Source organism: Zonotrichia leucophrys, chromosome 18, assembly GCF_028769735.1.
Source record: "Zonotrichia leucophrys gambelii isolate GWCS_2022_RI chromosome 18, RI_Zleu_2.0, whole genome shotgun sequence".
NCBI lineage: Eukaryota > Metazoa > Chordata > Aves > Passeriformes > Passerellidae > Zonotrichia > Zonotrichia leucophrys.
This window is the reverse complement of record NC_088187.1, coordinates 2,019,586-2,045,530: the sequence shown is the minus strand read 5'-3', so window position 1 is coordinate 2,045,530 and position 25,945 is coordinate 2,019,586. Positions and strand designations below refer to the sequence as shown.

The window sequence follows — 25,945 nt, the reverse complement described above, 5'->3', positions numbered from 1 at the left end:
TTGGTGCAGAAATGGCATCTCCCCCAAGCCCTGGTGCCACAGGATCCCAGGTAGTTTGCTCCTGCTCCTTCTCTCCCAGCACCCCCGAGGACCCCCAGCCTGGGAGCACACAGGTGGGCTGCAACCATCACCTTGCCCTTCTCTGCTTTGCTGATAACCTTTTTTCTGGCACCCACTAAATACTTTCTGTGTGAATTGTTGCTGCTTTATCAGCGACACCAAGAATCTGATAGCGTTGGCCGTGGTGTGTGACTGTGTTTGTACAGCAGGTTCCCACCTGCTAAAGGCTTTGTTGCAGAGTGTCACCCTGAAAGCAGGTCCAGCCCCTTGCTGGTGCCCAGCAGTGTGGGAACTCAGATCTTTAAGGACAAGGGCTCCTCCAGCACAAACCCACCAGCAGCTACTGCAGCATCCCTCCCCACTGGAACAGTCCCTGTAGTCCTGCCCCTGGCATGCTGGTGCCCTCCCCCATGAGTGCTCACTCTTCTCCAGCCCAGTGCCAGGCAATTTATCCATCCACTCCCACAAAAAACAGGCCATAGGGATGGGTGTCCATTTGTGGTGGGCTGGGAGCAGAAACCCTGAGCTCTTACACACACATGGTTCCATGCAAGTGTTTTTGCACAAAGAGGTGAATTCTCCCTTGCCATGAGAATTTGGGCACTGTAGCTTTTTGCAACCCATCTGGTTTCAGGGCAGGGATGCTGATTTATACCACAGCCAGGAGGAGGCTGAAGGGGGAGCTTCTCACTCTCTACAAATACCTGAAAGGAGGTTGTAGTCAGGTGTGGGTTGATCTCTTCACTCAGGTAACAAGCAACAGGACAAGAGGAAACAGGGTGCCACAAGGGGAAACACCTCCACAAGTTGTGCCAGTGGAGGTTTAGATTGGATATTAGTGAAAATTTCTTCCAGGGCTGTGAAGGAAATGGTAGAGTCACAATCCCTGGAGGAGTCTAAAAGACACGTGGATGTAGCATTTGGGGACATGGTTTAGTGGTGGCCTTGGTGGTGCTGGGTTAGTGGATGATCTTGATGTTCTTAGGAGTCCTTTGCAGCCTAAAGAATTCTAGGTAGGGAGCCTTTTCCTGCTGGTGTGCAGGTGCTGATGCAATCTTGTTGCTCTCAGCTCTTGAGGCATGGTCTAAATTGCTCCTGTCAAAGGGGAAGTCCTCCTAGAGCTCAACAGGCTGCTCAGAGCCCTTCCTCAGCCTGGGGAGGCCCCTGTTATCAAAAGTTCTTCCTCTTAAAGCCCTCAGGGGCACTGAGGCTGCAATGTTCCCTGGGTTTTATCAGCACAATCTGCCCACAAAGCTCCCAGGAGGTCATGGAGCTCCCAGGAGCTGCTATTGCCACCCAGCCACTGCTTCCTATTTCTGCTGCTGAGATACTTCCACCCCCAGGGGCTCTCACAGGGGAAAGGCTGAGAGAGCTGGGGGTGCTTAGCCTGGGGAAGAGAGGGCTCCAAGGAGACCTCAGAGTCCCTAAAGGCCCCTCAGTGCCTAAAGGGGCCCAGGAGAGCCGGAGGGTGACTGAGAACAAGGGCCCAGAGTGCCAGGACAAGGGGAATGGCTTCACAGTGTCAGAGGCAGGGTTAGATGGGCTATTGAGAAGGAATTGTGCCCTGGGAGGGTGGGCAGGCCCTGGCACACGGTGCCCAGAAAATCTGTGGCTGCCCCTGGATCCCTGGAAGTGTCCGAGGGCAGGTTGGACAGGGCTTGGAGGAACCTGGGGGAGGGAAGGTGTCCCTGCCATGGCAGGGGGGTGACACCAGTGGCACAGGCACACACAGCAGGGCACAGGGGGCCACACACAGCCACGTGTGCACCCAGGGCACACTCACATCACTCACATTCACTCACACTCATTCACACTCACATTGCCTCACATTCATTCACACACACATTCACTTACATGCTCACACTCAGATTCATTCACACACTCATTCATTTGCACACTCACATTTACACATTCATTCACTTTCACATTAATTAGCTCACACTCACATTCATTCACCCTCACATTAATTAGCTCACACTCACATTAATTAGCTCACACTTGCACTCATTCATTCTCACATTTACATTAATTAGCTCACTCTCACACTAGTTGGCTCACATTCATTCACTCTCACATTTACTCACATTAATTAGCTGCTCACACACTAATTAGCTCATATTCATTCTCTCTCACATTTACTTACATGCTCCCATTAATTAGCTCACACTCAAATTAATTAGCTCACACTCACATTCATTCACTTTCACTTTTACTCACACTAATTAGCCCACACTCACATTCACTCACTCTCACATTTGCTTACATGCTCACATTAATTAGCTCACACTCACATTAATTAGCTCACACTCATTCATTCACTCTTACATTTACTTACATGCTCATATTAATTAGCTCACACATTAATTAGCTCACATTCACATTCATTCACTCTCACATTTACTCACATTAATTAGCTGTTCACACTAATTAGCTCACATTCATTCACTCTCACATTTACTCACATTAATTAGCTGTTCACACACTAATTAGCTCACATTCATTCACTCTCACGTTTACTCACATTAATTAGTAGTTCGCACACTACTTAGCTCATTCATTCACTCTCACATTTGCTCACATTAATTAGCTGCTCACACACTAATTAGCTCACACTCACAGTCATTCACTCTCACATTTACTCACATTAATTAGCTGTTCACACACTAATTAGCTCACACTCACATTCATTCACTCTCACATTTACTCACATTAATTAGCTGTTCACACACTAATTAGCTCACATTCATTCACTCTCACATTTACTCACATTAATTAGCTGTTCACCCACTAATTACCTCACATTCATTCACTCTCATTTACACGCTCACATTCCCTCACAGGCCCCGCCCCCGCCGCATGCCCGCCCCGCGCCCAGCCAGCCCTCGGCCCGCGCAGCCCTCCGCGCCCCGGTCGGCCATGTGCGCAAGCTGGTGGCGAGCGGCGGCGCACGGTTCGCCTTTGCTGTGGCCGGGCTCGGGCCGATGGTGGCCGGCGGGCTGTGGCGCGGGAGGGAGGGGGGCGGCCGGGGCCTGCCGGGGGGACGGTGGAGGTGGGCCGTGCTGAAGGAGGGCGATAGAAGGGCTGGGGGGCCGTGAGGGGGCTGAGGACAACGCGGGGACCGAGGAGGCCCGAGGTGTGCTGAGGGCCTGGGGGGGTCATGGGAGGGCGATGGGTGCTGGGGGGCCGTGGGGGGCTGGAGGGACAGTGCCCTGGGGATAGCGAGGTGTGCTCGGGGGTCTGGGGGGCATGGGGCTGGGGGTGGGTTTGGGGGCCCGGGGAGGGTCCTGGGGTGGGGCCTGTGGGGTTGGCAAGGCCCGGCCAGGATGGGTTCCTGGGGTGGGCTCTGTGGGGTTGGCAAGGCCCAGAGCCAGGATGGGTTCCTGGGTGGGCTCTGCTGGAGCGGATGGTCTGGTGGCATTGGCCCAGAGCCAGGATGGGGTTTCTGGGTGGGCTCTGTGGGGTTGCATGCCCAGAGCCGGGATGGGTTCCTGGGGTGGGCTCTGTGGGCTTGGCAATGCCCAGAGCCAGGATGGGCTTCCCGGGGTGGGCTCTGTGGGGTTGGCAATGCCCAGAGCCAGGATGGGGGTCCTGGGGTGGGCTCTGTGGGCTTGGCAATGCCCAGAGCCGGGATGGGGGTCCTGCAGCCTCAGGCTCCTGAAGGTGTTGGCGGTGTTGGGGTGGGCAGCAGGAGGTTGCCTGGGCCGTTCTGGCTGCAGCGGTGCAGGGTCACAGCACCTGAGGAGGGGAGCTGGTGACCCAGGGGGTTTGTTTTGGGTCTGGCATAAAGCAAGGAGTATGAGGGACTTGATGGAGATCTTGCACTTGTGGTTTGGAGGATGTTGTGGGGAACTGGTCAGGGACACCCAAATCAAAAACCATGGAGTTCAGAGAGCTGGCGGGTTTGTGTCAGCGCCTGTGTAGCTGTTCTGGTGAGAGGTGTTCCTGTGATGTGGGAGAGTACAAGGACCTTTTGGAGGTGCTGATGTCTTTATACCAGAACACCCTGCTAAGGCCAAATGCATCACTTCTTTCTTGTGAGTGTGGGGAAACTGAGGCATGGTCTGGTGAAGGAGTTTGCCCAAGGTCAGACACTGAGAAGGTATCAAAGAGGACCCAGGCTGATGAACCATTGCTGCCACCTTCAAACAAAGCTCCCACCTGTGGGTTGTTAATTTGGATTTGTTTATTTGTTGGGAGCTGCCCAGACTGTGTCCAGGTCTGCTATGTCTGTGTGGACCAGTGGCTGAAGCCTCCTGTTGCCTCCCTAGTGTGGAGGGTGATCCCATGGTCAGCAGGTCTAGGACGCTTTCCTTGAGAGCAAAGAGGTGAGAAGGGGAACAGGCAGCCCCGTGCTGTGGGGAAGGTCTCTGGAGTGACACCACTCATTCAGCAGGTGAATTCCCAGCCTCAGGGCTCCTCCTGGCCCACAGGAAATGGCCATGAGCACCCTCATGTGCTGCCATATGCCCATCACCAACACAGAACCAGGGAGTGAATGTGGCAAGGAGAGGATCGTGATCTGGAGGCACTGGAAGCATGAGAGCGGACTGATCTGGCACCAAGGAGTGCCCAACTGCTCCTTTGCCTGTTCTGTAACCTTGATCAAATTACTTCACCCATCCTGGCTTCTCCTTCCCTCTGTACCATCCTGCACTGTTTGTCTGCTGTTCTCTGCTCCTGCCCTTCACAGCTTGGCTCATCCTGCCTTGCTTGGTTTCCCCATGTCTCATCCCTGAGCTGGGCAGCTGAACAGGTTTGGCCATGGGTCCCCTTTCCTGGAGAGGAGTTGGTTCACCACCAGCAGTCCTGGGAGTTGAAAGCCTCTTTGGAGAAGACAAGAACCATCCTTAACTTCACAGACAGCCTGAACCCATTAGCAAGCTGGGAAAAGTCCAATTAACCTCAATTCTTATAAAATGCACAGCTCTTGGTCTCTGTGCCGTCCTGCTGTCTGATTTTGGCCAGACCTAGAGGAGACACCATTTCCCTAAGGGCATTTCTGGTAAAGCCAGAGGAGCAGTCCCAGGAGAGTCTGACCTTGCAGGCCTGAAAGGATTCATGGCAGTTTGGGATTTCTTAATTGCCACAGTAAATGGCTCCTTCCCACTAATGGGCACAGCTCATCCCCAGCATGAATGGGCTGTGGAGACAGAAAGAGACACTCCAGTCCTGGAAGTGCTGTGGAGCTGGCTGTGCCTCTTGGATCCATCAGTTCTCTTCCCAAGCCCTGTTCTGGGGTCCTGCAAGGCACCCTCTGCTTACCAAGCAGATTCTTTATGGAGTGCAGACCAGGAGTATTTGGGTCTGTGTCCATCTGCCTATCAGCACTGTGTTTCCTCCTGGAAAGCAAATTAATCTTGTTCCACCAGGATCAAACAACACAATTCCTATCCAAACTGATGGATGAGAGAGGAAATTCCCACTCCTGCTGTGGTCAGCATGAGTGTCTCCCCACACGAGTGTGAGCCTGAGAGACCAGAGCGATCCTGCCTCTGTCATTGTGACACCCACAGCTCCTGGATGAGCACAGAAGCTTCCTGAAGCTCTCAGTCCGTGGTGGAGCTGGCACCAGTAAAACTCAAACCACAGAGTTTCCTTGTGGGTGGAGAAGAGGATCTGTCACTGCAGTGTTTTAGCCACTGGGTCTCCTGTCTTTGTCTGTCCAGGCAGGAGGTGGCACCTCTCTGGGGCTGGTGTGTTGGTGTCCTCTGTGTGCTGTGGCCACAAGAGAAGCTTCCTATGAAGTGTCTTTTCTTCTTGAGAAGAGATTCCTTGATAGTTACTTTTCCTGACAAAGCGTTTGGTTTTAGGGGACTTACTCCAGCCATTTTAACTCAGGATTCCTCTGATGACTTTGGAACATTTTGGTGCTGCTTTTGTCTGATGAGTGCTGGTGTGTGCAGAAACCAGTCAGGCAGCCAGAGAGGGAATCCTGCAGAAACCAGGGGCTGCTAGCTGTACTGGGACCCGTGCAGGGGATGGGGTGCAGGCAGGTACATGCCCCATGGCTCTGTTTCACTCTGGGGCAGCAGTGTCACATTGGAGGAGGCAGAACAGGACAAGCCTCTCCAGTAACAGGCAACAGGACAAGAGGAAATGGTGTCAAGTTATAGCAGGGTGGTTTAGGTCAGATAGTAATGAAAACTGTCACCAAAAGGGCTGTGAAGACCTAGAACAGGCTGGATGAGGAAGTGGTGGAGTCACAGACTCTGGAGGTATCTAAAAGATGGGTAGATGTGGCACTTGGGGACATGTTTTAGTGGTGGCTTTGACTGGGGTTTCATACTTGGGTGATCTTAGTGAGTCTTTGTAACCCAAATGAGTCTGTGATTCTGAGTGAGCTCTGGCTGGCACCTGGAGTCATCTGTGTGTCAGAAGGAGGGGATGGGCACCCTCACTGGCTGTCCCACACAGGTCTTAAATACAGCAGAACAATGTGGCCAGAGCCATTCCCTGCCAGGCTGGGCTGGAGGGATCACTGTGCTGTGGTGCAATAATTAGAAACCCTCGAATTCCTTGGCTGGCAGCTCTGGAAGGGCTGGCAATGCTTCTAACAACTTCCCTACTGGGAGAGGCAGCCAGGCATGGTCCTGAGCTGGGAACAGGGCTCCTTCCAGGGGGATGAGCAGGACTGTAACCACGGGTGGGCCTTGAATAGGGGGTGTCCCCACAGTCAGGTGTGTTGGGGAGTGCAGGATGTGAGTGGGATCAGCAAGTCTCTTCCTGTAGGAGCATGGCAGATACTCTCTCCTCACTTGTGGCCTTCCAGCTGCCCTCTCCTGTGATGCTCTGTGGGGAAAACAGGTTTATAGCTCTGGAGCAGATGGTCCTGCATGGTGACTAATGAAGGGTCACTGCCTGTGACACCTGTCTGGGTGGAGGCAGGCTTGGCAGATCCCTGCTGAACCAACCCTTTGGGATTTAAGCAGTGGTTTGGCCATGGCTGTGCCAGCACACCATGGGTAGTCTGGGGACTCTGAAATGGGCAGATCACACCAGATGCTTTCCAGCCTTTTCACTCCGTGCTTTCTCCTGGCTGTGACCTTCCCAGCAGCTGCACCCTCAGGGGAGTCTTGTGCCAGGGGCTGCTTCAGTTCTGCTGTCCTTGTGAGGCATCTGTCCATCCTTGTGAGCTGCTGCTGCTCAGGAACACCCCTGGTTGTTCCTTACAGCTCCCTGTGGTGCCTGGCACAGCTGCTGGGCAGAGTTTGGGGGTTGTGTGGAACAGCCCTGGGAGGCTGGGCTGGAGCAGGCAGCTGCCTGTCTGTCATCCAGGAGTGCCTGCAGAGGCCAGAGCACATGGCCCTGACATCCCAGGTACACTCACTGGGAAAGTTCTTTCCCATGAGAGCAGCACCCAAACCTCCCAGCTCCCTGCTCTCCCCAAGGCTGACTGTCTCTGCAGTTCAGCCAGCCTGGCAGAGGTAACAAAGCATAATTAAGTGCTCCCTTTACACATCTGCTGGGCTCCACAGGAGGTTTGTGACTGGATTTCTAGGGAAGGTGGTGATGGCAGTGCCTGCCCCAGCCCAGCATGGGGAGCCAGGATCCAGGGAGGGGTGCATGGGCAGGGCCTTGGTCTATTCCTGTCCAGTGCTTCCAGCCCAGAGAGCACAGCTGTGGCTGCCTGTGACTCTGGCTGTGCTGGGCTTGGGTTCACAGCATGGTCATGGCAGGGAAGAGTTGGTCCAATAATCTCACAATGAAATGACCATCACCAGCAAGTACAGCCCAGTGCTCATCTCCAGCATCAGGGATGTCCCTGCAGGTGGGCAGACCTCAGAGGGTGGCTGGTGCAGACACAACCCACTGTGTCCATTTAGTCTGCAGCCCAACCACAGAGAGTGAGACTGGCTATCCTCATGATGGGGGTGTGGGCAGGGGGCTGCTGTTGGGTCTTAGCCTGGGGTTTTGGGTGATGAAGGGGCTGTGTAATGTCCTGTGCTGCACAGCGGGTGCTCCTGGAGCATCTGTCATGCTGCAGCATTGAGCTCTGTGGGGACTGGGAAGGGATGCTCTGAGGAGGATGCTGACAGATCTAGGGAGCAGCAGGCCCGAGTTAATGCTGTCTGTCCTCTCTTGTGCATCCACATGCACCACGCCAGGAGCGGCAGAAGAAGGCTGGCTTTCCCGAGAGCAGCGACGGCGCCAAGGACTCGGACAGCTCTGCCGGGCGCCGCAGCAGCGCCGGCCGCAAGCACGGCCGCTGGCGGGGCCGGCCGGACAGCCCCGGCGCCGTGGTGTCCAAGGTGGTGAGAGCCGTCACGGCCAGGCACAAACCAGGGTGGCGGCTGCCGGCCATGCTGGATTCCTCCAGCCACAGGAACCTGTCCGAGCTGCGTGGGGAGGCCCAGCTGGCCATCTTCCAGCAGGGCGACACGGGCAGCGTGGAGGGGGCTCCCCAGCCCACTGACAACAGCTTCACCCCCAAGTGCGAAATCACGGGCAAGGACGCCCTGTCGGCGCTGGCCCGGGCCAGCAGCAAACAGTGCCAACAGGAGATTGCCAACGTGGTGTGTCTGCACCGGGCTGGCAGCCTCATGCCCCAGTCCGTGCCTCGCCACTGCCAGCTCTCAGGTGAGTCCTACTGGGGTTCTCCTGGTCACCCTGGGCATTGGGAATATCCCTGGGAGGCTGGTAGGCCACCTTCTGTATGTCACCAAGGTGTCCCACCTGGCAAACAGCAGCCTCAATCTGTCACTGATTCCCAGATTACCTCTGCCTCTCTAATCCAGTCAAAGTTGTGCCAGCCTTCTTAAATTGGGCTGTTCATCCTACTCTGCAGTTCTGCAGGGGTCGGAGCCAGGCCCAGCTGCATTTTCTGTTTTGAGGCACCAAGGGAAGACACCCCCTTTCCCAAAATCCCCCATCAGTGTAACACAAGGGGCTGCATGTGCCACCATGCCCTGGAACTGCAGCCGGTTTGGGGTGCAGTGCTTCCCTGCTGTCCCCTGCCTTGCTCAGGAGCTCCAGGTAGTAGATACCAAGGATGGGGGTGGCTGACAGCCCTCTCCCTCCCCATGCAGGCAAGGTCAGCCCTGTGATCCAGTGGGACGAAAGCCGGCTGCAGCAGGGGCCCCCCAGCAAGCCTGTGCGCATTGCCTACATGCTGGTGGTGCATGGCAGGGCCATCCGCCAGCTGAAGCGGCTCATCAAGGCCGTGTACCACCAGCAGCACTTCTTCTACATCCACGTTGACAAGGTGTGTGCAGGGGTGAGGGAATGGGTGCTAACAGTGCTCCATGGGTCCCTGGCAGAGGGAGCAGAGCTGAGGCGTGAGTGGTGGTGAGTGAGGAAGGTGGCTGGATAGGGTTAGTCCTCACTGCTGTGGAGCTGTGACCCTCTGCCGCTACTTCTGCAACCCCACGGAAGCAGGATCTATTCCCCCCTGCCCTGTTTGATGCTTCTCTCCTTGTGGAGGCTGCTGCAAGGGCTGACTCTGGGCTGGTGGCAGGGAGGATGTGCTCCTTGCTGAGGGTGAGCCGTGTTCCCTGGCAGCGCTCCAACTACCTCCATCGCGAGGCTGTGGAGCTGGCCCGGCACTACCCCAACATCCGAGTGACACCCTGGCGCATGGTGACCATCTGGGGAGGTGCCAGCTTGCTGAAGATGTACCTGCGGAGCATGAAGGACCTGCTGGAACTGTCTGAGTGGCCCTGGGACTTCTTCATCAACCTGAGTGCCACTGATTACCCCACAAGGTGAGTGCCTTACTGGGGCAGGGGAGGGGGCTGGAGGTGTTGGGGCTGTGTGGGGGTGCAGAAGCTTTGGGAGGGGCAGGGAGGAGCAGGGAGCTGAGGGGGTTGGAGATTGCACCCACATGCTGGTGATGGTGCTCTGGGGCCAGGCTGGACCCATGTATGCGGAGGAGCCCAGCAAGTACCTCTGAAGCTGTTTTTTCCTGTGGTCTGGGTTTTGTAGGAGAGCATGCATGTGAAGCATGAGACAGCAGAGAGGCTGTGTCTGCCCAGTGGTGGAACAAGGTTTTGAGTCAGCAGCTTTGTGTTCCTTGGGTCTAATGGCTCTTGCAGAATGGGTGTTTACTGGGCTGCTTCACCCCAGCAGCATTAATGATTCCTGATTTCCACCTCAGGACCAATGATGAACTGGTGATGTTCCTGTCCAAATACCGAGATAAGAACTTCCTGAAGTCACATGGCCGAGACAACGCCAGGTAATCTCAGCTAGAGGCAGAGCTGAACTGGAGGAACAGAAAACGAGGGGTTTCAGAAAATAACTGAAACAGCTGTGGCAGGGAGGGGATGTTCTGCATCTGCACTTTGCAAGGTGGTTGACACTCCTAACTCCTCATCCCCATGCCCAGGTTTATCAAGAAGCAGGGCCTGGACCGCTTGTTCCACGAGTGTGACTCCCACATGTGGCGACTGGGCGAGCGCCACATCCCCGAGGGCATCGTGGTGGACGGGGGCTCTGACTGGTTCTCGCTGACACGCAGCTTTGTGGAGTATGTGGTCTATGCTGAGGACCAGCTGGTGTCCCAGCTGCGCCAGTTCTACACCTACACACTCCTGCCAGCTGAGGTGGGTGCTGCCTGTGGGCCACAGGACAGATTTTCTTCCTACACATATCTTTCCCACTTCATCCCTGCTCTGGGTATCTGCAAAGGGTGTTGCTGGTTCTGTTCAGGCAGTTTTGTGCCTCCCCTTTTCCAGACTTAGGTATGAAAGAGGGAAGAGAGGAGCAGATAGGTCAGGGGTCAATGCTTACACACAAGCCAGCTTTAGGTCCAGTCACCCTCTGGGCCAGATGAGGACTGGTGCAAGCCTGGTCCCTCAAATACTGCCCTCTGCTGGGAACGGGGAAATTTCTGTTCAGTAGCAGTTGAGGTCTGCCCTCCTGTATGAGTGGGGTTCTCCATTAACCACCTGTCCTCCATCCCACTGGGTGTCCTGCCCCTTTTCTGCCTTGCACAGTCCTTCTTCCACACGGTCCTGGAGAACAGCCACGCCTGTGAGACGCTGGTCGATAACAACCTCCGAGTGACCAACTGGAACCGGAAGCTGGGCTGTAAGTGCCAATATAAACACATAGTCGACTGGTGCGGGTGCTCCCCAAATGACTTCAAACCCCAGGACTTCCTTCGGCTACAGGTGAAAAAGATCCTCCTTTCTCTTCCTGCTTTTTCCTCTCCCTGTTCTCTTCTCTCTGAGCTGTCCTGTGGGCACCCTGGCTGCAGTGCCGGCTGCTGTGCATGTCCCTGCAAGAGACTGGAGCATGATCAGGTTCCCCAGTGGGGCTCAGTGTAGATGTGTCTGTAAACAGGCAGTAGGATTATCCTGACTGTCCTGCCCTGCAGCCAGGGTTCTGCTTGCAGCATTGCTCCTATTCCTAGACTTTCTCTCCTGTTTTCCTGCTCTTTCCCTGCAAACGTATCACTTGAGGGAAATGCCTTTATAGTAAAACCCATTCAGAGTGCTGTTTCTTTGGCAGGTCAGAATGCCTTGTGATGAAATGTCTCCCATGCTCTCAGTATGTGGGGATGTGGACTGACCACAGGAGGCTTAGGGGAGATAGAGCCAGCCCTGAGAAGAACAGTTGTGGCAGGATTTTCCAGCAGTTCCAGGCTTGCAGAGCCCAAAACACTGTTCCTGCAGGCTGTGCCACTTGGCCAGAGCTAATGCAGGGCTCAGCAGTGGCTCTGGTGGGTGGGGGCTTATCAGAGTAAAGATTGCAGCAAAGGAGCTGGATGACACATGGCTAGTTCTGAGCACAGAAAGGGGAAGTTGGTGGGAGAGATGGGCACCCATCTGCATTCCCAGTAACTGATCCTGTCATAGAGGATCCACATTCAGGCTGGCTGTGCTGTGCTGGTCTTTAGCCTGTGCCTTCAAAGTGGGTAGGATGGATCATGCTGGAGTGGGAGGGCAGAGTGGGTGCCCCAAACATTGTTAGAAATGCCTGTGCTCTTCCAGCAACTCTCCAGACCCACCTTCTTTGCCCGCAAGTTTGAGTCGACGGTGAATCAGGAGGTGCTGGAGATCCTGGACACGCACCTCTACGGCAGCTACCCCGCCAACACCCCGGCCCTCAAGGCCTACTGGGAAAACGTCTACGACCGAGTGGATGGGCTCAGCGGTCTCACTGATGTCACCCTCACCTTCTATACAGCCTTCTCCAGGCTGGGGCTCCGCAAAGCCTCTTCCACGCCGGCAGCCAAGGCTGACAAGCTCTGCAGGTAGGGGATTTTCTGTGGTCTCAACCCAGGCTCCAAATGGAGGCCTTTATCTTGTGCTAGAAGTATGCTTATGCTCAGATATGCAACCTCTCTGTCTGTCTCTCCAGATTTGAGCCTCGAGGATTCCCCTCCAGTGTGCACTTATATTTCTATGACGACCGTTTCCAGGGTTACCTGGTGATGCAGGAAGTGCAAAATTTGGCAACTGGGCAGACTGAATCCTTGGAGATGTGGATGATGCCCCAAGGAGCTCTGAAGCTGTCCGGTCATGGAGGGCAGGCAAACCGCTTGCAAAACCTAGAGGTACATGTGGCACTTTTCTCCCTGGCTCTCCTGCACTGTGCTGCCATTCCTCCTCTGCCCCACCTGCATGCAGTGGGGACAGAAGGACACTGAGCTGCTATTGTTTCTGAAGAGAAACCTTTATCTGGGAGTTTGGTTTATTTGTGAAGAGCTGATTGTTGGTGAGTAGGCCTTCAGGGGATCTTTCAGAGGCAGGTGAGATCCAGTGCCTGCAGCTGCAGGAGGCCTTGCACAACTGAATTAGTGCTGGTGCATGATCCGTGGAGTGTCCATTGCTTTGGATGCCAACGTTTATGTGTTCTCTATTTTGGGGGAGGTGAAACACAGAACCTCAGCAGATAGTGTCTCCTTGCCCAGTGTCCCACTGCTTGTCCTTCCTGTCCCTCCAGGTGGGCACAGAGTGGGACCCCAAGGAAAGACTCTTTCGCAATTTTGGAGGCTTGATGGGGCCTTTTGATGAGCCGGTGGCCATGCAGAAATGGTCACGGGGCCCCAACTTGACGGCCACGGTGGTGTGGATTGACCCCACCTATGTCATTGCCGCTTCCTACGACATCACGGTGGATGCTGAGGCAGAGTTCACCCAGTACAAGCCCCCCCTCAACCATCCCCTGCGCCCTGGCGTCTGGACCATCCGCCTCCTCCAGTTCTGGGAGCCTCTGGGGGAGAACCAGTTCCTGGTGGTGCCTCAGACCTTCAACAGCAAGCAGCCTCTCAGGAAAGGTGAGGATGCTCTGGAGTTTGGGGCTGGATGAGCGGGTGTCCCTGTGGGCAGTCCAAAGTGCTTCCCCCCTGTGTTGGCCCCTGGGCTGCAGCTGATGACCAGGTTGGAGCCAGTTATCTACACCAGCACTGGTGCCCGTTGCCCATGTGAATCCTTAGACTGAGCCGTCCCCTTGGCAGCTGTGGAGAGCCCGTTGGCCCATGTCAGTGAGATCCTTCCTGCGGCAGCGTCCCTTTCCTTGTGCTGGACGGGAGCTGGGGTTGCAAAGGAATGGGGAGCTGTGCCCCAATGGAGTTGGGGTTAGGACCTGCAGGGTGCCAGAATGTTGCTGCACTGCTCATCCCCTCTCTTTTCTCTCCCTTCCCAGATGACAGCAGCTGGCTGCATGGTGGCCCCCCCCGCAACGAGTACATGGACCAGAACTTCCAGGGCCTGAGCGGGATCCTCAGCCTGCCGCGCTCCGAGGCGGCGGAGGAGGATGCGGCGCAGAAGGCGCGGCTGACGGGCAAGGAGCTGGAGGACTGGGCGGACGCTGCCATCGGCACCTTCTGGTCTGCAGCGAACGTCTGTGTCAGCAGCCCCTCTGCCTGCGCTCCCCTGGAGACCTGCAGCAAAACCTCCTGGAGCTCCCTCTCCCCGGACCCCAAATCAGAACTGGGGCCTGTCAAACCTGACGGGCGGCTGAGGTAGCAGGAGCAGCCAGAGGGCAGCCTTGGGAGCAGGGAGCATCCTCCGTTTCTGATCTGGGGGGTGTCTCTGGACCACATCACCCTGTGCCATTTGCACCGTAGTCACTCAAGGAAGAGAAAATGGGAACATCCAGGCAGGGGAGAACCTTCTCCTGTGGGATATTTTGGGCAATGAGGCATGAGGTGCGTCTTGCCCATCTCTGTGGGAATGAGCCTTTGCTGGCCAGGGAGAGCGTGCTGGAGTGCCCATCCCTGTGGGGGCATGGCAGGCACCTGGGAAAAGCTGCGTGTTTCTCCAGGCCTTGGAGCTTCAGGAAAGGGTGATGTGGGAGGGAGGGAGGGATGGCTGGTGAGTGGGCAGGCTCTTGACCAGCTCAGCATCCTGCCCACCCCAGACTAGAACTTGGCAGGATGGGCCCTTGTTGCTGACTGCTGCCCTGGTGGGCTGATGAGGGACTGGGGATTGGCAGAAGCAGAATGAGTCAAAACCTGCCATGTGCACGGAGCTGCTGCTGGCTTAGGGTTTACATCTCATCCTTTCCACCCCAGCCCTTTAGTTTGTATTTTTATAAATATATATATAGAAATATATATGATGCAAAAGTGCAATAGAGACGAGACCCCGCATTGGCCGGGAAGTCCCTGTGTCTCCATTTCCCCTGAGACTGTAACATACCTTGTTCCCTTGGGTGTCCTGGTGCTACAGGACAGGGTGCTGGGTCGTTTACATCCTTTTTTATTATTTTATTATTATTGTTGTTGTTTTGCTGTTTGCCCATTTCCTGCCGAGGGCTGCTGGGGACCTGTAACCTGTTGGCCTTGGGGCAGGGTTGCCCCCAGATTGTGGGGCAGCTGCCCAACTATGCCAAACGTCTGGAGCCCTGGTATGTTGTGCAACAGTGACTGAGGAGTGCTCAGTGTGTGGGTCAGGCCCAACAAGCTGCGCTGTAGACCCTGCCACTTCTGTCTCCACTTCAGCAGAAGGACGCCCTGATCCCCTGCCAAAATAGCATCCACAGGGCCCATGTGCTGCTGCAGATGAGCCGTGCCTGGAGGGCTGCCCTGTGCCACAGCTCCTTGACCCAACATTTTCTTTTCTCCCATGTCGGCAGAAGCTTTTGGGACCTGCTGTGCTTCCCTGGGCAAAATGCAAAGCGGCGAGAGGAGGTCTGGCCAGCCCCATCCTCCCTCCGCTGTTTCTGCTTCCCATTGCTCCAGAGGGAAAAGGCGCCACCTCCTCTTGGGAAGGGTTGCAGTGAAGCATCCCCCTTCCCTGCAGTGCCCCCAGGATGTCCTTGGGAACTGCCTCTAACATTCTTCTCTCCAAGACTGATGCTGCCTGGAGAAGTCTTGGTTTGGTTTCATCCTTCGAAGACACTTCACAGCTGGGGACAATTTGGAGCCCATCTGGCCCAACTCTGCTCAAAGCAGGGTCTCAGGAGCTGGTGGGGTTTTTTTGTCTCCATGGATCTGTGCCATCCTAACTTTTCTCCCATGTCCCAGCTCTCTCCGCCCAGCAGGTCTGACACTCCCAGTCTACAATTTTAAGGATGTGGGTGTTGCAAGATGTGTACTGTAAAACGGAGGGGACTGAGACCTCTGTGTGTGAGGGCAGGTACCTGCTGGCACTCAGCCCCCCTGTCCTGCACCCACTTCTGCCTGGGGTGCTTTGCGGCAGTGGAGGAATGTGGGGGGAGAAGGGCCACACACTGGAAGATGCCAAAACTCTGTGTCAGAACCATTATATAAAGTTGTCTTAAATATGCAACATCACCACAAATACATCTCTATCTCTACAGTTTGGTGTGTCGGGTTTTTGTGGTGTTATGGAATGGGTGGGGGAAGTTCGGCCGTGCCCGGTGAGAGTGTAAATCCCCCCTAGGCACCAGGACAGGGGCTGTGACGGTGTTGGGGCAGGGTCGCCTTCCTCAGATGGGTGATGAGTAACCCAAAATCAAGCTTGGGATTTTCAAAACCCCCTGTGGCTGGAGAGTGAGAGCTCGGGAGTGGCCCGGAGCCACGGCTGAGTCCGGTTACACCCTGGCAGCGGCTGCCCTGAAGGTACCAGATCCTTAGCGTGTATATGACGCTTAATTAAGGTGTTAATCGGCTAATGAGCGGGCACGTCCTGCTGCCTGCGGGGCCAGGCGCCTCCCGCGGCACAGGCCAGCTTTCCCTCTGCAGGAGCGGGGCAGCGCCGATCCCGGCAGTGACCCGCGGCCTGGCTGCCGCTCGGCCGGCACTGCGGGACTGCGAACCGCGCCACGAGGCCGGGGCACGGCGGCTGGGCCGGGCTGGCCCCGACGCGAGTCCGAAGGGGGAGCCCCGGGAGCGCCGCGGCGGAGCGCGCTCGCTCGGGCCCCGCCCCGGCCCGCCCCTCGCGGGCTGTGGAGCGCGGGCGGCGGGCAGGGGCTGGCGGCGGGGTCGGGATGGCGCAGCCCGCGGAGGCCTCGGGCCACACCGCGACCGCCAGCGCCAGCATGGACAACAACGTCCTGGCCATCGTCATCGCCGCCAGTGAGTGGCGGGCGGGGGCTCCGGCGGTGCCGGGAGCGAAGCGGGGGCGGCCGCCGGGCGGGATCGGCCTCTGCCGGTGCCTCCCGGGCTGTGCCGATAAGGCGATACCTGCGGACGGACGGACGGGCGGGGGAGAGGTCGCTGCAGCAGCCGGTCCTAACCCGGGGGGTCCCGCTGGCTGGCGGGGCGGGTGGGCTCCGCGGATCCGCGGGCGGGCCGGGGGAAGCCGCGGGCTCCCGGGAGACCGCAACACCGGCGAACCGGGGCCCGGCCGTGGTGCTGAGGGAGCCGAGAGCGCCGGGCCAGAGGCGGTGGGTGCCGGTGCGGGTCCCCGCGGAGCGGTCCCTGCTGCCGCGGTCCAGGATGGGGTGAGCCCCTCCTGGCTCTGCAGGTCGTTCACCGTCTGGTAGGGAGAGAGATGCTGGGCAGAAAGGGGCTTTAGCGCTCTTGAGGCGGGCAGCAGGTGGGATCGGCTTCTCAGGGGCTTCTCCAAGCGTCAGCCGCGGGGCGAGAGCGGGCGGCAGGGGGAGGCCCGGGGCCCGTCGAAACACCGGCTCTCTCGCCTCTCCCGTCTCTTGGCAGCGGTGTCCACCTCCGTCTTCATTGTGGCGATCCTCATCCTGCTGCTGCTCTTGTACCACCGGGATCCCATGTGCTGCCAATTCCTCTGCTCCTGCCGCCTTTTCCAGACCCCCAGCCAGTATGTGAGTGTCCTCCGAGTCCTTCCTCTCTTCCTCCTGCCCACAAGTCCCCCTCTGTCCCCCAAGCTCCTGTTGCCTTGTGCTGGGTCTGTGGGGCTGCACCACCAGGTTACTGTCCTGCAGCCTGGCTGGGATTGTTGATGGATGTGGGTCCTCCAGGCAGACCTGGGCTCTGCCATCTCCTTGCTCCCACTCCATCCATCCATTCACCCACCCAGTCCTGCCTGGCTGTGCCATTGTGGTTCTCTCTCCAAGGCCCAACACTAAAAGGCTTCCCTGCTCTCCACACAGCTCGGGAGGGAGGTTCTCCTCCCCCTGCATAGTCATGTGTGGGGTCGGGCTGTGCTTTATAGGAAGGGGCCCAGCAGGGAAGGGAGCTGGAAGCTGAGGGCAAAGGCAGACAAAGCCACCCGCATCCCTGACAACTGGCTCTCTTGTGCACAGCTCCCGGGGAAGGAGCAGTGAGACACAAAGCCCTTTCGCTCGCATCTGTAATTTCCTAGGGCTGCTTTCAACTAGGGAAGCTGATGGAAAAAGAGCAGCGTGTGTAGCCAGTGTTGCTTTTGTGGCAGTGACTGCCTGGGGAAAGCTCAGCCTCCAGAGCTGCGAGGATGGCTTTTGAGGGAAGGGCTGCAGGTACCACTTGGCAGTCCCTGGGAGAAGAGTGGACATTCAGCCTTGCTAGCAAGGGGTCGAGAGACTAGTGCTATGAAGGGCAAATCTAATAGTCCAGCACAGGCTGAGAAGTCCCCACCAGAAATCACAGTGGAAATAGGCTGCACGATGTCTCAGCTCCTTTCCCTCTCTTCCCTCCTGCTGCCTGCCCGTGGCACACATTGGGAGCGGGCCCTGCTGCTGTGCTCCCTGCCCTGTGGGGCTGCTCTCTGAGGCAGAGTGGGATCTCCCTGGGCTCTGAGGTGGAAACTTCAAGCAGGCATCTTGCCTTTAGCAAAGGACTGTGCAGAAGGATGGATGCAAAGAATTATGGAAGGAAAGGGAACATATAATGTATTTCCTTCAGAAAAAGAGAAGCAGTTGTAGTGCGAGGCAACTTTTGTGCAGGAATAGTTGCACTGGTTTTGCTCATGACTTATTGAACCAACAGTTGGGTGCTGTTTGCAGCTTCTGTAGTTGTGCTGTAGGGCCAAGAGAAACAGCTCCTTGCTTGTTAAGAGCAACAGTAAATCCTCATAGTCCTCCCTGCGCATCCTTGGTTGCCCTGAGAGTCTTTGGACTGGTTTCTGCTGGCAGAAATGGGGTTTTCTGAGAACAAGGTAAAGCAATGGCTCAAGTCCTGGCTCTGGCTGGAGGGGCTGTTCTCTGTGAACAAGATTTCTGCTCACTGTTGCTCAATACCTTGACAGGGAATCCAGTTCAACTGGAGCAAGACAGCTTGGGAACAGCACAACTATTGCCCTGTAGATTTGCTTGCTGCATTATCCTGAAATGACAAGCTCAGTAGATAAGAACTAACACATTCTGTAACCCTGGGCATGTGATGGAGCTCTTATCTACACCAGCGGAATAGTTGGGTTGTTTTTTGTTGTACCCCAAAAAGAGATGGTTCCGCTGATTTTCAATGAAACCGTGCCCTGGGGCCCAGACTGTCCCTCTGGCTGTGCTCTGCTCCAGCTGGCTCCAGCCCTGTGCTGCCCGGGAAGATGTCCTGTGCTCTTGGTGTCACTCAACAGGCAGGGGCTGCTGCCAGCACTGAGAGCTGCAGGAGGGAGCCACTCTTCCTCTGCCAGGGTCTTGCTGTCCCATGAGATGTGGTTGAGCTCTGCTCTCTGCTGGGAAGGATGGGGTGATTGTGGCTATGCTCATGTCCTCCTCGTTCCAGGACCGCCCCCCGCCCTACTTCAGCAGCAGCCAGCAGCTGGTGGGACCCCAGCGTGGAGCCTCCCGGCTGGAGAGCACTGCTGAGAACCCGGGCATGCAGGTGATGGCAGGGGCCCTGCGGGGAGCTGGGCGGGAATGCTGCTCACGGGCTTGGAGCGAGACTCTGCTTATTGAGTTTGCCTGGGGCAAAAGGTGCTGGGCAGCATCTTCTGGTGCTACCCCACAACGTTGGGAAGTGCTGCCAGTATGTAAAAACCCCAGGGGTAAGGCAGCATGTGGAGGGAAGGAATATTGCAGAGGATACCACAGTGCCCTGAAGGGTTTGGGCATGAAGTGCCAGTGGTAGATCCTGGGGGCTTGGGATCCTGCAGGGCAGGTCGTGGTGTAATTGCCCCCTGCGAGGGTGGACATCCTCTCTGGGTGTTCAGAGGAGCCTACAAGTACCTACAGCTTTGAACCCTGAACTCAAGGTTGCACCAGGACATAAACTTCTAGTGATGAGAGCCAGCATCACACTGACCCTTTTCTGGGCATGGACATTTCTAGGGAGACGAGCTGTTCTGTGTGGGCCCCCCCAGCACGTACCAGCTGCCGTCCTGGGAGCAGCCCCGCCTGCCCAGCTACGAGAGCGTGCGCAAGAAAGATCGGCAGCGGGAAATCCACCAGATGATTGCCGACAGGTTTGGGCTGTGGGCAGAGCCATCCCAGGAGGTGAGCTGCCCTCCCTGCAGTGGGGGGCTGGCAGGAGCCCATGGCAGTCACCACTGTGGTTCATTTCTGTGTCTTGCCTCACAGTTGGTGGTAGCTGAGGACTCTGTGCTCTGTGATTGCCTTCCCGATAGCTTTTATCTCTGGGAGAGCACAAAGTGTATCGGGAGGCTCCTTTGGTGTACATCTGTGCTGGTTAATGATCCATCTCTCCTCCCCCAGTGCATTTGCAGAAATGCCTGTACCAGGAGGCAGGGCAGAGCCCCACGGAGAAATGGCAGGCTCTTCAGATCCCCTGCTCCGTACAAGTCCAGGCTGGGAGTGTTATTTTTGGATCTCTAAGGCTTTTATGGGTTCTTGCTTCCTTCTCCCTGCAGGACACTCATGGGGACATGCCTTGGTATTACCTTGAAGTGTTTATGGCTTATTTATGAGCAGGAGGCTTTGCTTGGGAGGATATTTAAGATTTGCACTCCCACAAAGTAAGAGGGAAAAGTGAGTGCATCCTGCCAAGTAGGTCCTGTGGCAGCATCCTGAGATGCTCCCGTTCAGAGACCTCATTGTCTAAAGCAGGACAAAAACTTTTGAAACCCTGAGTAAAACATTAAAAGTTCACTGATTTACCTGGATTTTGAGCTCTTAAAGCTGTACCATAAAGCCTGGCATAGTTAGCCCTTGCCACTCAGTGTTTGGAGCTATTTCTAATACCTGAAAAGTTCCAGCTTGATATAGTGGAAGGTGTCCCTGCCCATGCAGGGGTTGGAACTGGATGATCTTTAAGGTCCCTTGCAACCCCAAACCATTCTGTAATTCTGTGAAACCTGGGCATTGAGGGCACAGGAGAGTAAAGCTCCAAAGACAAGTAGTTTAGGAACAGCACTGAAAGCTCTTCCCACAACATCATCATGCCACTTCCTGTCACCTGTGGGGAGAAAGCTAGCACAGCTCTGCCAAAAGAAATGTGACAAGGCCTCAGGTTCCTCTCTGTGCAGTGAGACTTGCTGCCAAAACCTGGGTACAACACCTGGTTTGTAGGTACTTGTGTAAATCCTAGTAATTTTTATTTAGTCAAGGGAAAACAAGTGCAGCCCTCTCCCAACAAAAGTCAAGTTTGTTCTGGCCTTCTGCCAAGTCCTTGAAAGGGAACAGGGAAGAGCAGGAACCTGGCAGAGTGTGAGGAGAGAATGTGTCTCTCAGCACGTTTGTGCCATGTCCCAGACTGATGCTCCAATCCCCGGGTGTTCCCCAGCCTACAGCTGCCTGTGCTGGGGGACTGTGGGGGTTTCATTTCAGGCTGCTGGCAGTTGTGAGCATTTTCATCTGCTCTGTAAGAAGAGGTGGGATAATCTGGTTATTTCTGATCTGCTGTAATGCTCTTCCTCTCTCCTCAATAGATGCCACCTCCTTATGAGCATGCTCTGAGGCATCCTCCAGCTTTCTCAGGAACAGCAATAAGCTCAGAGACCTTGGACAGACATGGAGTTCCAGAGGCTTTCCATGCCCCCCTGAGCTACCAAGCTCAGCGGAACACCGCGGTGTAAGGCCTTGGCCTCAGTGTCCTGCTGCTCCCTGTGCTGGCAGCAGCTGAAGTGCCTGGGATTCCATTTTCCTCCACAGTGAATGGCCAAACCTTCACCCAGATCCACAACCACCTGAAACATAGGCAAGACCAACCCAGCCATCCTCCTTGCAGGACAAGAACAACCACAGAGCCATTGCTGGGCACTGCACTGAGCAGAGGAACCAGGGACATCTGCTCACTCTGGCAAACACCAAAGGCAAAGGTGCAGCTGCTGGAGCTGCACAGGGCAAAGCCAAGGGGAATGTCTGCTGGGCCAGAGCTCCTCAGGAGCAGCATTTCACACCTCTGTGAGGCAGCACTGCTGGCTGTACAAGGGATCAGAGCTCAGGCACTGGTGGTATTGTGCTGCTTCACCTGTTTCTTAGGTTATCAAGTGCTTTACTGTGTCTGGATTACCTGGCAGGTGGAAATCCTCACCTGTGAGTGGCACAAGGGATGTGCTTTGGAGCACTGCTGCATGCTCTGGCACCACAGCTCTGTGGCTGACAACAGCTCTGTACAGAGCCCACACGTGGATCTGGAGAGGTTCCATGGGTTATACCCAAATACAGAGCACCAAGGTGAACCATGGGACTGGATTTGCAGACAGGGAAAGGACAGATGCACGGACTGAACAGCTGGAGGCCTACATGAAGATGTGAAGCACAGGTGGACACGTGGCTGACCCAGTTCACCTGGTCTTCTGCAGAGCAGAGGAATTGTCTAAATAATGTCAACACCAGTGTCCTTACATTACTGATTTTGATAACTTGTTTTCTACTGCAGAGTCAATGTTTAAAATTGTTTACAAACCTGTAGATAAAATGAGATCAGTTTGGGCACAACACATTGGGGCTCCTTTATTTTGAGCAATACAAGCTCAAAAATGTCACATAATGACTCAAAAGGATGAGTAGCCTGGATAATGCTTTATCATACACCTCCAGCTGCTGAGGCTTCAAATACTAGTCCAGATTTGGGCATCTTGCCAGGCCCCCTGAACTCAGTAAGGAGTTAGAATTAGGCCTGAGAACTTGCCTCACATGGCCAGTGAATGGCACACTCAGATATTTAAGTTAAGCATTGAGGTGAGTGAGCTAGAGCAAAAAATTCCAGCTTCCAGGTACACAGCATCGGTGCATGTGGAAATCTGTTCTGTAGTATTGTGAATTAAGGTACAAATAGAACAGTAATGACTAAAAATGAGCAAAAATAGAGGGAATTATTAGCAGGACAAGTACTAACACAAGAGTGATTGTAGAGGGAATTCATCCAATGGCACAACAGACCAGGCTCTCCAGATACTACATGACCAAGGTAATACATTCCATGAGCAGCCAAGACCTTCAGCTGCCCCACAGCATTTATTAAACACTCATAAAAATGCCAGCAGGTGATCTCAGTGCCTGAACACAGATCACAGGCACTTCAGGAACAAAACCAAATCCTTCAGAGCCACTCTTGTCCTCAGATGCCAGTATAGCTGTAGTGGTCTGTCCTTTCCATCCATGCCCAGGTGACACTGCAGGTTCACAGCATGTTGACGAGTTTGAAGCTTCCTACCTCTGTGGTGGGGACAACACTGATAAAAGTTTTATAAAGGACTGCTCCTTTGGGCAGCTGGCAGATCACATCCCTGCTCTCGCTGCTGCGGGGTGGGGGCACATAGACCTCCTTGGTGTATCTCACAATGCCATCCTCCAGGGCATAGAGGGTCTTGTTCCGGCCCATCCCCACCTGGGAGAGGATGAGGAGCATTAGAAAGGAGAGGCTGGACATCCACAACTAAAGCAGATCTGATCATTGGTCTGCCTTGTTTGATATCTTGGCTTCAACAGCATCTGTTGCTTTATTTTTTTAAAATAAAACCACACAACTTGCTTCCAGCAACCAGTTTGCAATGGTGCTCAGTATGAGACATGAGACACCCACTCCACCCTGAAGCACAAGTGCCCAGTCAGGTCACAGAAGTGTCCTGGGACAGCAATCACTGCAGACCTTCCCTGAGTCCCACGAGCACAGGGGAGGCTCTGAGCAGGCTCTGTGCCTAACACCACACAGGGATGAGCATTGAGAAAGAGACTGAAAGAGAGGAGCAGTGAGTGTGGGGCTCAGGGGGGAGTGCTGTTCTCTGAGACCCAAAGAGAGAGAAAAGCCTTACGTGGGCGCCGGGGTGCCAGCGGATCAACCGCTGCGTGGCCAGAATGTTCCCTGCGTGGACAAAGGCACCTGCAACACAGGGACACAGTCAGCCTGCGGAGAAAGAGCTCCCAGAGCCCTGGCACAACACAAATGATTCTGGCACTGACAAATCCCAGCTTTTGTAGGCATTTTCTAAGGAAAAATTATTTTAAATGTTAAAAGCATCTGAAGGAAAATGATGTTAGCAGGAAATAAAAGGGCAACGGACAGACCGTGGCAAAAAGTCAAATCTCTGAAAAGATTGCTTCCTAGGGTACAAGGCATTTTCTGGCTGCTGAAGGAATTTGTTTTACTACATTTACATTGAAATGTTTCCATCAGCAAAGCTAGTAATTATTAAGCACTCAACTGCAAGAATCTGCACTTTGGCTTCTGCTAAGCTTTGTAATTCTCTCCTTTGTAAACACTGGAAATGCTCAGTTTTTCCACTCAGTGTGGGGGGAAAGTGCAGTGCAGTTACGAGGTGTCTCACAGTGTTCCCTCCTCCTGGGCTCTCTGGAGAGGCCAAGTTAGAACCAAAGTACATTTTCTGTAGGCAATTTTGGCTGGCAGCCGGCGGGCTCGTGGTGGGGGGAGCTGACTCACCCTGCCCTCCCACCGCCAACCCTTGATCAGGAGCTTTCACTGATCCTCCCCTTCTTTCTCCTGGAAAAGTGCCCTGCGCACCCCTTCCTGAAACACCCAACAACTGACACACATCAGGGAGAGAAGCTGTGAACAACCCAGTGAAATGCAAATAAGATACTGAGACCTACCTTCGGTTTTCTTGAAGCCATAGCGTTTCCCTGGGCTGCGGCCACCCAGGTTTTTCGAGCTGCCCCCACTTTTCTTAGAAGCCCATCTGACAGCAACCAGGCTTGGCTGGTGAGTGGTTAGAACTAGGTTAGGAGAAAGAACATCAGCTGGAAAAACTATCATACATAATTCCTTCTGTCAGATGTAAAGGAAGACAGGCTTTAAAATGAAAGGCAAAGGAAAGCCCTGGGAGAAACAAGAAGTACTTCCAAGATAAATTAGACCAAAATGGCCTAAATTCCTTGAACAAAGGCCACATCTCAAATGCTGCTGCTGCCCAGGTAAGAATAAAACTCTCAGCAAGCATGTTAAATCACGTGCACAAATTTCTGTTTCATTCTGGTAAAATGCAGCACAGGTGTCATTGCTTGCTGTGGATTGCTCTTACAGTGCTTTGAGAAAAGATGGGTTGTGATTTGTTTCAGTTTCCCCTTTGACCAAATGGCACTCATTCACACAGTTACATCCTGAAATCTTACAAATGAGGAAAATATACAAACATCTATAACCAGCCAGAAACAGTCTGAGAACTATCCAGAAGGAGTATAAAGGTTGGACTTGTTGGAGGTCTTTTCCAACAAAATGATTCTGTAATTCTATGATTAAAGGCTCTACGAAGGAATACAGAGCCCTGGGAGTGGCAAAAAGGGAGTCTGGAGCACAGTTTTTTTCATTAATCCTCCCAGTTTCAGGGAAGTGTTTAAGACTGAACAGGGCTTGGAGCAACCTGGTCTAGTGAAAGTGTCCCTTCCCATGGCAGGGGGTAGGAACTGTGTGATCTTTAAATTGCCCCCCAACCCAAGGCATCACTATCTTAAAAATCTCTTCAGTACCACCTTTTATGGAGGTAGGAGACAAACCTGATTTTTCTGAATCCCTCTATTTAGCCCGTTAAGCAGCAGGTTAGTGCAGAACAGAGGTTATCTTGTTTCCTTAACCTGAGCAAAACCACTCGTTTAACCTAACTAATTCATCACGGATATTCAGTGAGCTGGAAATGTCCCACCACTGGAAGTGTTCAAGCACAGGCTGGATAGGGCACCTGCTCTAATAGAAGGCATCTCTGCTCATGGCACGGAGTTGGAACAAGATGACTTTTAAGGTTCCTTCCAACCCAAACTTGTCCGTAATTCTAAGAAATACTGTTGAGGAAAGGGTACAAACCCCCATTAATTTCAGGACATGCCACATTAAGTAAAGCCTTCGAGACTTGACGATTTATAGGAAATCAGATAAGACGAAGCATAGCTACAGTTTCACATACACAAACCCGCCCATCGCCATCACCACAGCTCCGCCTCAGCTCCAAGCAAAAGCGAAAGCCTCGGCCTCACGCTGTCGGTGGTGACATCCCACCAGGGGCGCGATATCGCGCGGGGTGACCTCCCTGGGGCATCTTGTCCCGAGCTCATCCCTCCCGCTCCGAGGCCAGAGCGCCGCTCCCCGCCCTCAGAGGGTAACGAGCTGACACCGGTCCGCACTGCCCGCACTGCCCGCACTCACACAGCCGTCCCAGCGCCGCCATCTTGATAGCGCCGCTTCCCCCGCCTCCGCCCGCTGGCAAGGCGGCGCGCACGCGCACTCGCTGGGCGGCGATTGGTCCGAGCGCGCGCTCTCGCTAGCGTTCGGACCAATCGCCGCCCACTGCAC

General features: G+C 54.8%; 3 protein-coding genes across 3 annotated transcripts; 2 read left to right on the top strand and 1 right to left on the bottom strand.

Annotated features, from left to right (window-relative positions):
- Positions 1-7,500: 7,500 nt before the first annotated feature.
- On the top strand, positions 7,501-15,770 carry XYLT2 (xylosyltransferase 2). The gene is made up of 10 exons (XM_064728597.1): positions 7,501-8,637; positions 9,087-9,262; positions 9,559-9,761; positions 10,154-10,234; positions 10,385-10,601; positions 10,995-11,171; positions 11,994-12,256; positions 12,364-12,559; positions 12,949-13,282; positions 13,651-15,770. The coding sequence occupies exons 1-10, from the start codon at positions 8,361-8,363 to the stop codon at positions 13,971-13,973; spliced, it is 2,247 nt and encodes a 748-aa protein (XP_064584667.1). The 5' UTR covers positions 7,501-8,360; the 3' UTR covers positions 13,974-15,770.
- A 587-nt stretch (positions 15,771-16,357) lies between these two features.
- Positions 16,358-22,301, top strand: LOC135455258 (uncharacterized). The gene is made up of 5 exons (XM_064728334.1): positions 16,358-16,489; positions 17,072-17,193; positions 19,031-19,129; positions 19,576-19,740; positions 21,132-22,301. The coding sequence occupies exons 1-5, from the start codon at positions 16,402-16,404 to the stop codon at positions 21,276-21,278; spliced, it is 621 nt and encodes a 206-aa protein (XP_064584404.1). The 5' UTR covers positions 16,358-16,401; the 3' UTR covers positions 21,279-22,301.
- A 94-nt stretch (positions 22,302-22,395) lies between these two features.
- On the bottom strand, positions 22,396-25,926 carry MRPL27 (mitochondrial ribosomal protein L27). The gene is made up of 4 exons (XM_064728335.1): positions 25,799-25,926; positions 24,256-24,378; positions 23,460-23,527; positions 22,396-23,035 (listed from the first exon to the last, which is right to left on the bottom strand). Exons 1-4 carry the CDS (start codon positions 25,818-25,820, stop codon positions 22,829-22,831), a joined length of 420 nt encoding a protein of 139 aa, XP_064584405.1. The 5' UTR covers positions 25,821-25,926; the 3' UTR covers positions 22,396-22,828.
- Between the last annotated feature and the right edge of the window lie 19 nt (positions 25,927-25,945).